This window comes from Schistocerca gregaria, chromosome 3 (assembly GCF_023897955.1).
Source record: "Schistocerca gregaria isolate iqSchGreg1 chromosome 3, iqSchGreg1.2, whole genome shotgun sequence".
NCBI lineage: Eukaryota > Metazoa > Arthropoda > Insecta > Orthoptera > Acrididae > Schistocerca > Schistocerca gregaria.
This window is the reverse complement of record NC_064922.1, coordinates 904806293-904820123: the sequence shown is the minus strand read 5'-3', so window position 1 is coordinate 904820123 and position 13831 is coordinate 904806293. Positions and strand designations below refer to the sequence as shown.

General features: G+C 37.9%; 1 protein-coding gene across 1 annotated transcript in view; it reads right to left on the bottom strand.

The window, feature by feature from the left end:
* Positions 1–13831, bottom strand: part of LOC126355226 (protein bric-a-brac 1-like) — a 208681-nt gene that overhangs the window by 20922 nt on the left and 173928 nt on the right. The window contains exon 8 of the mRNA XM_050005485.1: positions 1622–1687. Within this exon, the coding sequence (XP_049861442.1) occupies positions 1622–1687 (66 nt within the window). The remainder of the gene's footprint in view (positions 1–1621; positions 1688–13831) is intronic.

The following is a 13831-nucleotide window of genomic DNA, read 5'->3' as shown; positions in this document are numbered from 1 at the left end:
GAAATTTTTCTTTTTCTTAAAGAATTTACTTATTTATTCATGAACATCAACTTTGTCCCATTCATAAGTAATCCACCCCCGATGTAATACACTTTTGCCAGCACTTTTTCCAATCTTGTAAGCACTTCTGGAACTCACTTTTCTTTACAGCGTTCTACCCCTTCTGTTCTTATTTTGTCAATGGAGGCCAAACAATGCCTTTTCATGGTTCTCTTTAGCCTCAGAAAAAACCTTGAAATAGCATTGAGGCATGAGGTTGAGCTTTATCATGATGCAATTTTCATTTGTCACTTTGGCACAATTCTGGACCATACAGCCATAAGGCAGCAACTCATGATGCACTATGTCATTGTAATAGAAGAAAACAGTGGGAAGAAGCTTCACATGTGATGGAACTTATCGAATTTTTTTCAGTCTTGGCTCTTCAGTCAGTTCCATTGGGACCATGGGGCATTGGTCTCAACATCATACCTGTAGACCCATGTCTTGTCATCTGTTATAATATTCTTTAAAAGTTCTGTATCACTGTTGACTTTATTCAGGAATTCCGAAGTGTTGTCTACACACAATTTTTGGAAAAAAAAAAAAGAAAAAAAAAGTTGCTCGGCATAAGCCACAGGATATGCTGACATCATCAACAATCTCTCTGATGGTTATCTGGCAATTTTCCTGAAGCATTTTCTTTACTTCTTCTACATTGTTGTCAGTAACTGCTGTGCTAGGGCATCCAGGGGCAGTCCTAATCTTCAACGTCTTCTAGATCCTCCTTGAAATGTTTACACCACTCATAAACTCTTGTCTTACACACAGTACATTCGCCAAAAGCCACAGTCAATATTTCGAATGTGGTGCTGCACGTTATTTCATAGCAAATTCTTTTATCAATTTTTTCAACCTTTTCAACTGTTAACAAAACAGCTGAGAATGCATCAGGAATTTGTGTACCAACACAATAATTTTTTAAATGTGACGTACAAAGCCTACAAAATTGAAAAAAAATCCATTTCTGTTTGACCATACCTTGTATGTGCAGGATGTGACTACTAGGGTATTAAGAGAATGTGTGGCACTGGATGTTTAGGATAGAAAAACCTCCAATGCTAATCTTCCCCTATGCAGTGATCTCTTGGTCTGTTGCTTCAGAAGGTTTGTTACCACATGATGTGGCTCAACAGTGACACTGAACTCGCACTCACAGTGCCAGTTCAAATCTCCGTCCGGTCATTCAGACTTTGGTTTTCCAAGGTTTCTCTAAGCAGCTTGAGGCAAATGCTCAAGACAGTTCCTTCGAAAATGTCATGGACAATTTTCTTCCCCATTTTACCCTAATCTGTGCTTGTGCTTCATCTCTAATGACTTCATTGCTGACAGGTGATAAACCATAATATACTTTCCTCTTTGCAGCTTAATGAATTGATTCCCAAAGGGTATCATTTCTTCACACTTTTCAATTACATAATGTGGAGAAGGAATCACTAGATCTCACAGTTAGTCTCTGTGTCCCTTTTCCTTGTGTGTTCATAAGACTGCTGCCACTCTTTATGTGATTATACACACATTTTTATGGAATTGAAAACTAATTTCCACAAAACTGCTAAACAATACAAATGTATTTATTTACCTGTTATATCAAGGCTCTCCTGGCTCCAACTTTTGGGGCTTCCTTTTACAGCATCACCACTCAGATCTGTAAACACAACTGACCTTATTATTGTATTACTCACATACAAGAGTTATATTTAGCAACTTAATTTTCAGGTAAGAAATACTCTTAATGATAAATTGAGTTGAAATTTTTTTACAGTTATTTGTATTTATATAATGCCATTTTTGTACAAGCTGCAGAAACTACATATAAGTATAAGAATCTTTACTAGCCGTTCAGTATTTTCTTATACAATGGGCTTCATCAATAAGGTTAATTACAGTACAAAGATCGTTATATTCTCGTAACAATATCTATATAAATCATATGAATGTACAATAGCACGCATTTGGAATTTTGTATAGTGTTAATTTCACAATAATAAAGAAAACATTATACAAATTTATATTACGTGAGGAATATTCGTGTTAATGACAAATGGCTCTGGGCACTATGGGATTTAACTTCCCAGGTCATCAGTCCCCTAGAACTTAGAACTACTTAAACCTAACTAACCTAAGGATATCACGCACATCCATGCCGGAGGCAGTATTCAAACCTGCGACCGTAGCAGTTGCGCGGTTCCAGACTGTAGCTCCTAGAACCGCTCGGCCACTCCGGCCGGCCTGATAATGACACTATGTCATTATCATATACTTGTTGATAACACTATGTCATTATCCTAAGATATTGACATAAATATAGAGCACTTGAAATAAGTCTATGCCTATATGTTAAGATATTGTTTTTCCAAATTTAGGTCCTACTACAGGCAGAGGTACCTTTCTCCGAGTTAAAACAGCAAATCTGCCATATTACAATCTTTATATTCATCAAAGTAAAATGCTTAACCTTTGAGCCATTGACCCAATGTTGTTTTAAATTTATTTTTAGATACTGTTTGTACAATTTTAGGGGGCATATTAAACAGTTAAAGACCTACATATTTATAAATATTACGTATCTTGGACAATCTAGAATATGGCAGATCAACTGTGTGGTTTCGTCTTGTATTAAGGGTGTGGACAGATGACCTAAGGCGATATTGAGCTATGTTTTCTTTTACGTGTAATAAGCAATAATAGATGTACAAACAAGGAACTGTCATGATGTTAAATTTTTTGAAATGTTCGCTTTTTTTTTTTGCCATCTAAAAATTGATACTGAACTGGGAGAATTTCCCCAGAGTAGAATACCATATGAAAGATGGGGGTGGATATAAGCAAAATATGGATGCAGCAGTTAAGTATGGCTGACATTATTCCTAAGCTTATAAAGTAGGAACATAGCACGTGAAAGTTTAGAACAGACGTATGTGATATGTTTATCCCAGCTAAGTTTCTGATATTAATCATTCCTAACAGTTTAACAGACTTACTTTCTTGGTTTGATACCTTCAAATTAAAGAATATTTCCTCAGTTTTTGTTTCATTTATGTATAGGGAGTTTGCACTAAACCAATGAACCTATTTTTCAAATATTATATATTTTTTTCTCATACAGATTCAAGAGTCTGTCCTGAATAGATAAAAGCTGTAACATCCACATAGAAGACTGTTTTACAGGATAAATACTGTGGCATATCATTGATAAATACTGTGGCATTCATTAACGTACACTACAAACAGGAAGGGCCCAAATATGGAGCCTTGTGGCACACCTCTTGTTATTGTTTGTGGGTTTGACAGCTGCCCTTTTACACTAACAAATTGTACTCTGTTGCTTACGTAGGATTCTAATAATTTCAGGGTGCCCTCTTCCATGCTGTAGTACCTTAATTTCATGAGAAAAGTACTATGAGATACAGTGTCAAATACTTTACTCAGAATGATGGACTGTCAATTTACAGACTGAGGCTGCCTAAACTACACAGTACAGATCCCACAAAGATTACGCCATTTATACTTGTCTTAAGTCAATGTCAACACAAACAGCCACCAATCAACATCAACATCTAAAAACCGTTTATCTGCATGTGATTAACTATGCACAGAATCTTATATACATTTGCTTTCTGAACTTTTATAACCAAGTGAAACGTGCTGATCTACATAAACACAATGGATAAAACATCAGTCACTTCCTTAAAGAGAAATTTTCATAGTACTGCAGATATAGAAATAGTGCCAGGTCACGATGTGGTATTCCAATTCAATCAATGACATAAGCCATGGCAGTGAAGCTGTATGTGTCAGTTGCTTTCATGGAGTTTGTGCGGTATGATGGGTCAGTCAACATGAAGATTTGACAGAATGTCCATTCAAATCACCATATACATGAAAAACTCTGTTTATTTCAATATTCTCGGTGACTATCTGTTGCCCTTTTTTCTACAAATTCATAATGATAACACTGTGAATAGTCTTTGACATAAAACCAAGTGACCACCCTCCAGCTAAGACAGAGACAAAGTCCGAGTCATCCACTTAAGGCACCAATAAAATTAGCTGCCTCTCAGAATTTTCAGTCTGGCTATCTGCATGATCTGACAATACTGTAGGACATGGAAGTTGGTGGAGGAACTGTTGTTTCCCACTTGAGAAATTAGGGTGCCGTATCTGCTCATGGTCTAATGATAAATATCATACATGAAGTCGTAAGTTAGAGTCCTTTCTTTAATTTTTAACAAGCATTTCGATTGTCTGCTTAAGCCACCACACTGATTGAATCATGGAGCTAATTTGAATCGTTTTCTTAACCACCTGTAACAGCAAAATCTTCTGTGAAAGAGGTTGTGGCGACTCCAAAATGTGCTTAAGATTTTCCTTGTCCTACAGTGGTCACCAGCCACCTGCCACTGGGCTCCTTAACTCCAACCACCACCCAACCAGTTGATCCTAGCATGGCACACTTCTCTTACATTTTCTACATAATATTGTTTGTTATTGTAGTTTGATATTTTCACATTAAATAACTTCAATAAACCATCTGAACATCATGCAGTTGTTACGGGTGTGTTTATAAAGTGTCATTTTCTTACCTGAAGTTCTAGCCTCATAGAAAATGTTTTAAGTGTAATAAAATAGAGCACTAGTGCAAAACATCTGACATTTGTGACATATTGTTTGCTTTGTGTTTAATGGAGGGGTGCAAAAAGAGGAACCAGTTTGAAACATTTGTATCATGTAGGTTGAGTGCCATTGGACACATAATACCATAAAAGGATTTTCTTATTTCAAGAACGGTTATTCTAGAGTTAATGATTTTCCACATTCAAAAAGTCTCTTTAACTGACACATGATGAAGTGCCACATTTGCATTCAATACCTTAAGATTCTGGGTGGGGCCTAGGAAAACTGCATAGTCTAATTCAAAACAACAAAAATCAAAGGGATAACTATTACTAAGATTTTGGTTGAACTTCATCGGTTTGCTCTTATGCAGTATTGTTACTGATGAAGAGTTATGGTGCCTTTATGTTAACTTCTCGAGGAGGAATTAATGGTCGAGTATTAACAAAACACATGTCCTTGAACAAAGGGCAGTATGAACAAATAATATTTCGCACCTAATGGTACAAAAAGGGTAGTTGTACACCACATTTTTTCCAACAAACGAGACACATTTTGGCCACAGTGTAAGAAAAACAACCAAGAAAACTGTAGTAACTGCCACTACTACACAACAACATTCTGCTGATTTCACATACTAAATTATCCCGGAGGTTCTTGGGAAGTCTGCCCTCCCACACTTATTCATCTGACCTTGCAGCCTCAAATGTTTAGCTTCTCTGCTCCTTATCACACAACCGTCAAGGATGAAAATCTACTTCAAACATGGCTTGCAAAACATTTTTAACACCAAACGAGTGAATTCCTACAGGTGTGGAATTAGTAAACTACTTGACCATTTATAGACTTGTGGGGATGTAGAACCACTGGCTCTACCCCCCCCCCCCCCCCCCCCCCCAATAACAACACTGCCCTATTGCAGCAAGAACAACTGTATGTTTGGCAGATTAGCTGTCTGCAGCAAATGCTCTATGCTACATGCATTGTGCATATGCTGTGAGAATATAAGTATTCATTTTAAGTGACGGGAGTGCAAGTGATTATTTATTGCCGTAATTACCACAAGCACTTGCCACTACCTACAGACAGTTATACATAATGTCAGAGAATGTATTGTTGATGATTAACTTTTCTCTTGTGTGTACTGTTATTTTCAATAAACTAAAGGAAAAAATGACATTAAAATATGCACTGTGCTAATACAAATGAATTACAACTTACCAGGATAACCTTAAAACGAGTCTATTCCAATAAAATATTTGTAACACGAGCATGCCTACACCAGCATGAATTAATAAGACTTTGGACTTCAAAATGTACAGGTTTATGTGCTGTCTGGTGTCATACTTTAGTAGTATGGAAATTAGCAGTTGGAGTGGACACATAAAGAAGCTACAATTTAATTAATGAAATAGTGTATACACAAAAAATAAAAAGATTATGATGGTAGAATCAGGAAAAAGGCATTATGAAGTGTTAAACTTTGGTCTGGCAGACGGAAACTGCCACAAGATACGTAGAAAACAGGGTTCCACTGAGACCAAACACAGCATTTACTTTAGAGAGAGAGCAACCATGCCATCTCACAGCTAGCACATTTCTCTCTCCATTATAGACCATTTCGAATACTTTATGTTTTATTGAAATAGTATTTCATTGCAAGGTTACCATGATAAAGTAGTAATTCATTTGTACTTGTACAGTGCATATTTTAAGTGTATTTTTCCATTAGTTTATTAAGAATAACATTAATGATGTCAGAGAAATTAATCATCAACAATATATTCTCTAATATTATCTAAAACAGTCAGTGAATGGTCAAGTAACTTACTGATTCCACACTTGTAGAGCCTACTTGTCCGACATTAAAGATGTGAGCATGCCACGTCTGAAAAGGATTTTTGTCGAGAAAGGAACTTTCTTGATGATTGATTGATTGATAAGGAGCGGAAAAGCTTAACATCTAAGGCCATAAGGTCAGATGAAGAAGTGCGTATGGGATGACTTCCAAAACAATCCCCAGGATAATTTATTATGTGAAATTAGCAGTGTGTTGTTGTGTAGTCGTGGCAGTTATTACAGTTTTCTTTGTTGTTTTTCTTATACTATGACCAAAAGGTTGCAAAAAATGCCATCTATGATGGAAACAACACCCTTATACCACTAGACACAAAATGTTGTTTGTTCACACTGCCTTTTGCTCAAGGAAATATCTGTTCTGATCTTGACACAGCCATGAGCACTTTCCAGGAAGGTATCGATATTACCTGTGGGTTAGAACGTGATGCAAATTATCTTTGAGGTTCACTCAGTACACTACCTTTAGCAGACAGCAGAAATGCAGTTTAGAAAATAAAAGAAGGAGTGAACTCTTTTACTGCTAAACAATGAGCAGATACAGCACTGTAACATCTCAACCAGAAGACAACACTTCCTCTAGACATTTCTACATCCTATAGTGTTGCCTAATTGTGCAGATGGCGGGATTTAGAATTCCGAGGGGCAGCCAGTTTTATTGCCACTTTAAGTGAATGTCTTGGACTTAGTCTCTCTGACAGTTGGCTAGTGGCAACATTTTATGTCTATGTCTATGTCTCTCCCAGATGATGACAGCCATGTTCAAAGAGCTGCACACATACACCCCTTGTTTGATGACCGCTCATGCACCATATCGCATACTGACTGGCCTGCTAAACCACCCCATCTCATTACAACAGAAAATATCTCTGACTATTTGAAACAGTGGGTGCAACACAAGAATCAATATGTGCACAATTTGGTAGCTCTACAAGATTTAATATCAATGAATGGCTTCAGGTGGGTGTGGTGTACTTGAGAAAACTAGTAAACTCTCTTCCTTGTTGAATTGAGGCCATCGCCTCTTCATAGCATATGTAAGCAAACAATGTATACTCACAGTTAACCTGTCCAGTGTACCTTTTCTTGCTGCAGGTAGTTCTCTCCACAGCTAGCGCAAGTTTGAACATTGTCATTCCCAGAACCACAATGTGGGTTTTGGAGAGTGACGTGGGGGTTCACACTAGAAGTGGATTCCTAGGGTACAGGTGGTATACAGGACAGATGTATTTTTCACTATTTCAGTGGAACTCCAATTATCCAGATAATTTTGAGTAAAAAGAAATTTGAACCATATGACTAAAATTGTTAGTTCTGTTCGATAGTTATTAAACTATACATTACCATGTAATGTCTCTTTATTGTTCTAAAATCAGTCCACAGTGAATGTAATAAAAGATAAAATCTTCCAGTGCACAATGAATACCATATGCACAATACACACACTATTGCGTTTGTGCTGTCATTCAGTGCAGACAACATCAATCTGTTTTGTGACCTTAACTTACACAATGATCTGTCATTATATGTTCTGTCTTCCAAGGCTTTTGCTTTGTTTTGTGTTCTGTGGGTGTTTTAATTTACTGAGTGGCATAAGTCCTCTAAAAGGAAATGCGCTGTCATATCATTGGCAGACAAAGCAAAAAAAAAATCGACAGTTTGTCTTCACTTAATGTGAGCAACCGCTGCCTACAGAATTTCAAGGCAAGGCACAATATTTGCGAGTTGGATTTAAGTGGTGAAAAACTATCAACAGGCCTAAAAGCAGCAGAAACATTTATTGAATAATTCAAAACTGAAGTAGATCTTATGACACTGAATTTTTAAACAACACAGATGACACAGCTCTTATTTGGAAGGCTGCTTGAAATAACTTCAGCTCTAAAAGAGAAACTAGTACTTCTGGCCATATGGTTAGTAAAGACCATGTTACCGTGCTGAGCAGGAAACAAAAAAATACCTTTTGTGCTGACAGGAAAATTGAAAAACCGCTAGGCTATCAAGGTTGTTAAAAGTTTCCTATATTCTATAAGAATTGACCAAAGGCCTGGATCACTGCTACTTTCTTTTCCTAATGGTATGATTCAATTTTCATACCAGCAGAAATAGTAATCATAATAATCATCATCAATAATAATAATAAGTACCGTGTTGTTAATTCTGGGCCATGCACACACCTACCCCACAGAAAGCCTTCTTGATAGAGAAGACAGACGTTTTGAAAAACTCTTCCTCCTGCCAAATGTAGTGAGCTTGCTGCAGCCAATGGACCAATTGGTGATCCAAACTATGAAGTGACACTACAGAAGGCACCTGTGGAGGGACTTTTGATAAAAGATGGAAATGAAGAAGGCATTGTGGCTCATCATCAAGTATTGAATTTAAACGACTGCTTTTACATGGTGGTAGGAGCACGGAATTTAGTAAAGACAACTACATTAAAAAGAATTTGGAATCAATTGAAAGACATTTCAATTGAAGATCAGGTACAGAAAGATCAAGATGAAAAGCATATGTATGAAAAGGAAGAGGAAAGAACAGAAGCAGCTGAGGACAAAAATTCATTTGAGGACATAAGAAAGATCCTTTTGAAAATTCCTGTATGTTCCAACTGCAGTGGTTTGCTTGTGATTTCTCAGACCTCGGATTCCAGATTTTCAGTGACAATGAAATCATTCAAAGTATGAGAGAAGAAAATGATGGTCAGGTGGATGGGATTGTCACTGAACCAGGTGTGGGACAGTCAGCTCACGAGGAATTTGTGTCTTGAAACTGCGCTAATGTGGATGGAGCAACAGCCTGAGTGGGACCATATCAGTTGCTCACCTCAAGCAGATGCCAGACTCGATTGTATGAAAACAAATGAAGACAGCACAGCAACTGACTCTGAGCAATATGTGGAAGACTTGACACTGTATGTATATGCAGTACTATAAACAGAAAAAAAAACTTGTTTTCATGATTTATCAAACTACTGTCCAGATATTTGATTATCCAAATCGGGTCTGGTACCAAGTCAAAGGGTAACTGGACTTCTACTATATTTCCGTAAGAGCTGACTTTCAATTAATTTTTGTTACCAAGTACTGCAAATTACTATAGGCAGTTCAAATTCTTGTGCATATAATTAAGGTTTGTGTGTGTGTGTGTGTGTGTGTGTGTGTGTGTGTGTGTGTGTGTGTGTGTGTGTATGTGTGTGTGTAGGTAGGCAGGCAATAAAAAGGTTGTTGAGCATGTTTATGACATTTACTACAAAATTTTACATCCACAAGTGATTTATTTAGACAACCAACTCACACCAATTAATTTGAGAGAACTAATAACCACATCTCTCACCTCTCCGGATTTACCTGAATAAAAACAGGATTGCGATTTCTTAAATGGATGTGTGTAGATCCTCGACCTGACTAGAACAAATAACTGGTGTTTTTAAAATAAACTGAAAAATATAGTGAAACTTAGCTTTGGAATGTCCTTACTTCAAATAGTTCTCAAGCCAATATCATGTAATTTGATTGGAAATTTTACAATGATCACTTTTGTTAAAGCAAACAGTCTTTCATTGGAATAAATATGAGGTCTGTTCAAAAAATTCCGGAACATTCATAATTTTGCCTCAATAGTATGTTGGAGTGAAAAGTGTTTGGCATCCCCGCACATGCCACTGTTTAAAGTATATGTGCTGGAAGTTTCGTTGTTGTACGTCTGTTAGTTTTGTTCTGTGCTGTATTGAGTAGAACATTGTTGCACAATTTGCGAATTTCAGCACGGCAGAGTTAGAGGAGCAACACGTCCACATTAAATTGTGCATGGAACTCAAGAAAACCTGTACAGATACACACCAAATGATGCAGGAAACTTACAGTGATGAGTGCTTAAGCCATACTTGGTTTATGAATGGTTCGCATGGTCTAAAAATGGCCGCAATGTACGTTCAAGATGTCTCCAATTCAGGACACCCTTTGATGTCTACTGACAATTCTCATGTCAGGAAAGTCAATTAAATTGTGCATTCCAATAAAAGACTGATAATAAAAGACTGACTGACTGAGGGATTGCAGAAGAATGTAACATTTCAGTTGTATCGTGTCATGAAATCCTAACACAGCACCTTTGAATGCATCGTGTTGCTACAAAGTTCATCCTGTGGCCCACGGGTCAAGACCAGAAAGACCTTTGCTTCATAATCTGTGAAGAGATTTTGGGTCACGCAAATGAGAATGAGATGTTTCTTTAAAGAATCATAGCTGGTGATGAGACATGGGTCAACGGTTATGATGTCCAGACCAAGGGTCAACCTTTGCAATGGATTGGGAGAGGTTCTCCAACACCAAAAAACTTCTCATGTCATGTCATGTCATGTCAAACGTCAGAGTCACACTGATGGTTTTCTTTGAAGAAATAATTCATCGTGAATTTGAGCCACAGGGACATACTATTAATTGATGCTACTATTGGGACTTGCTGTGCTGGTACTGCGAACTGCTGAAAGCAAGGGGAAACTACAGCCGTAATTTTTCGCGAGGACATGCAGCTTTACTGTATGGTTAAATGATGATGATGTCCTCTTGGGTAAAATATTCTGGAGGTAAAATAGTCCCCCATTCAGATCTCTGGGCGGGGACTAATCAAGAGGACGTCGTTATCAAGAGAAGGGAAACTGGCATTCTACGGATCGGAGTGTGGAATATCAGATGCCTTAATTGGGCAGGTAGGTTAGAAAATTTAAAAAGGGAAATGGATAGGTTAAAGTTAGATATAGTGGGAATTAGTGAAGTTAGATGGCAGGAGGAACAAGACTTTTGGTCAGGTGTATATAGGGTTATAAATACAAAATCAAATAGGGATAATGCAGGAGTGGGATTAATAATTAATAAAAAAAAAATAGGAGAGCCGGTAAGCTACTACAAACAGCATAGTGAGCGCATTATTGTGGCCAAGATAGACACGAGGACCATACCTACTACAGTAGTACAAGTTTATATGCCAACTAGCTCTGCAGATGACGAAGAAATTGAAGAAATGTATGAGGAGATAAAAGAAATTAATCAGATAGTGAAGGGAGACAAAAATTTAATAGTCATGGGTGACTGGAATTCAATAGTAGGAAAAGGAAGAGAAGGAAACATAGTAGGTAAAAATGGATTGTGGGCAAGAACTGAAAGAGGAAACCGCCTGGTAGAATTTTGCACTCAGCATAACTTAATCATAGCTAACACTTGGTTCAAGAATAAAAAAAGAAGGTTGTATACTTGGAAGAAGCCTGGAGATACTATAAGGTATCAGATAGATTATATAATGGTACAACAGAGATTTAAGAACCAGGTTTTAAATCTAAAAATGCAGTAAATGAAGCAGGCAAAAAGGAATACAAACGTCTCAAAAATGAGATCGATAGGAAGCGAAAAATGGCTAAGCAGGGATGGCCAGAGGACAAATGTAAGGATGTAGAGGTTTATCTCACTAGGGGTAAGATAGATACTGCCAACAGGAAAATTAAAGAGACCTCAGGAGAAAAGAGAACCACTTGTATGAATATCAAGAGCTCAGATGGAAACCCAGTTCTAAGCAAAGAAGGGAAAGCAGGAAGGTGGAAGGAGTATATAGAGGGTCTATTCAAGGGCGATGCACTTGAGGACAATATTATGGAAATGGAAGAGGATGTAGATGAAGATGAAATGGGAGATATGATACTGCGTGAAGAGTTTGACAGAGCACTGAAAGACCCAAGTCGAAACAAGGCCCCGGGAGTAGACAACATTCTATTAGAACTACTGACAGCCTTGGGAGAGCCTGGCCTAACAAAACTGTACCATCTGGTGAGCAAGATGTATGAAACAGGCGAAATACCCTCAGACTTCAAGAAGAATACAATAATTCCAATCCCAAAGAAAGCAGGTGTTGACAGATGTGAAAATTACCGAACAATCAGTTTAATAAGCCACAGCTGCAAAATACTAACACGAATTCTTTACAGAGGAATGGAAAAACTGGTAGAAGCCGACCTCCGGGAAGATCAATTTGGATTCCGTAGAACACATGAGACAATACTGATCCTACGACTTACGTTAGAAAATAGATTAAAGAAAGGCAAACCTATATGTCTAGCATTTGTAGACTTAAGACTGAAATACTCTCTTTCAAATTCTGAAGGTGGCAATTATAAGAATCGAGGGGCATGAAAGGCAAGCAGTGGTTGGGAAGGGCGTGTGTCAGGGTTGTAGCCTATCCCCGATGTTATTCAATCTGTATATTGAGCAAGCAGTAAAGGAAACAAAAGAAAAATTCGGAGTAGATATTAAAATCCATGGAGAAGAAGTAAAAACTTTGAGGTCTGCCAATGACATTGTAATTCTGTCAGAGACAGTAAAGGACTTGGAAGAGCAGTTGAACGGAATGGACAGTGTCTTGAAAGGAGGATATAAGATGAACATTAATAAAAGCAAAACGGAGCTAATGGAATGTAGTCGAATTAAGTCGGATGATGCTGAGGGAATCAGATTAGGAAATGAGACACTTAATGTAGTAAAGGGGTTTTGCTATTTGGAGAGGAAAATAACTGATGATGGTCATAATATGCTCCATAATATGCCTAACGTTAGAGCTCCCGATAACTAGCAAATCCCTGCCGTGTGTGCCTCCTTGGACACTGCTAAAGGTATGACCATCTGCTCACTCACAGGGTTAATAGGTGAGGCCAAATGACCACTCTCCTCATTGGCCCTCTGCCTCGAGTGACATGAATGTATTACTGCCTACCACCTACAACTCACCCCACTGGGTCGGGTACACTACGAGTTGCCCTAGCGACAGAGACCTTGGATCAAACAAGTGACACCTCAGGTATCTAATAACATGTCACACCCCTGGTACACCCGATACAGCAGTCGGGAGGCAGCTGACTGCTTCCAGAAGTGCAGTCAGCTGTTCATGAACTGCAGCCAGCTCCTCCTGTGTCCGCACACAGTAATCACATATCCTATCCATCCTAAGAATACTGTCTGAAGAAGAAGAAGTAAAGTATAAAAGCAAGCAGAAACCTAGATATGCAATTTGCTGCCCTCCTGACAGGTTACCAATGGACCTTGTTGCATTAATAAGCTGTGTAGCTTGTTGTTCAGGCTGGAATGAGCACACACTTGTCTTCAAAATAAACAAATGAGCAAGTACTGCACTACAGACTGAATGAATTTACACTTGCAATTACAAAACCCAAGTTTAACCCTTATGTTGCAGTGGCTGTGTATACATGTGACATTCACCATGTGTTCTGGACCTGTACAAGGGTGTCGCTGAAGTTTTCCTACAATGCTACAGA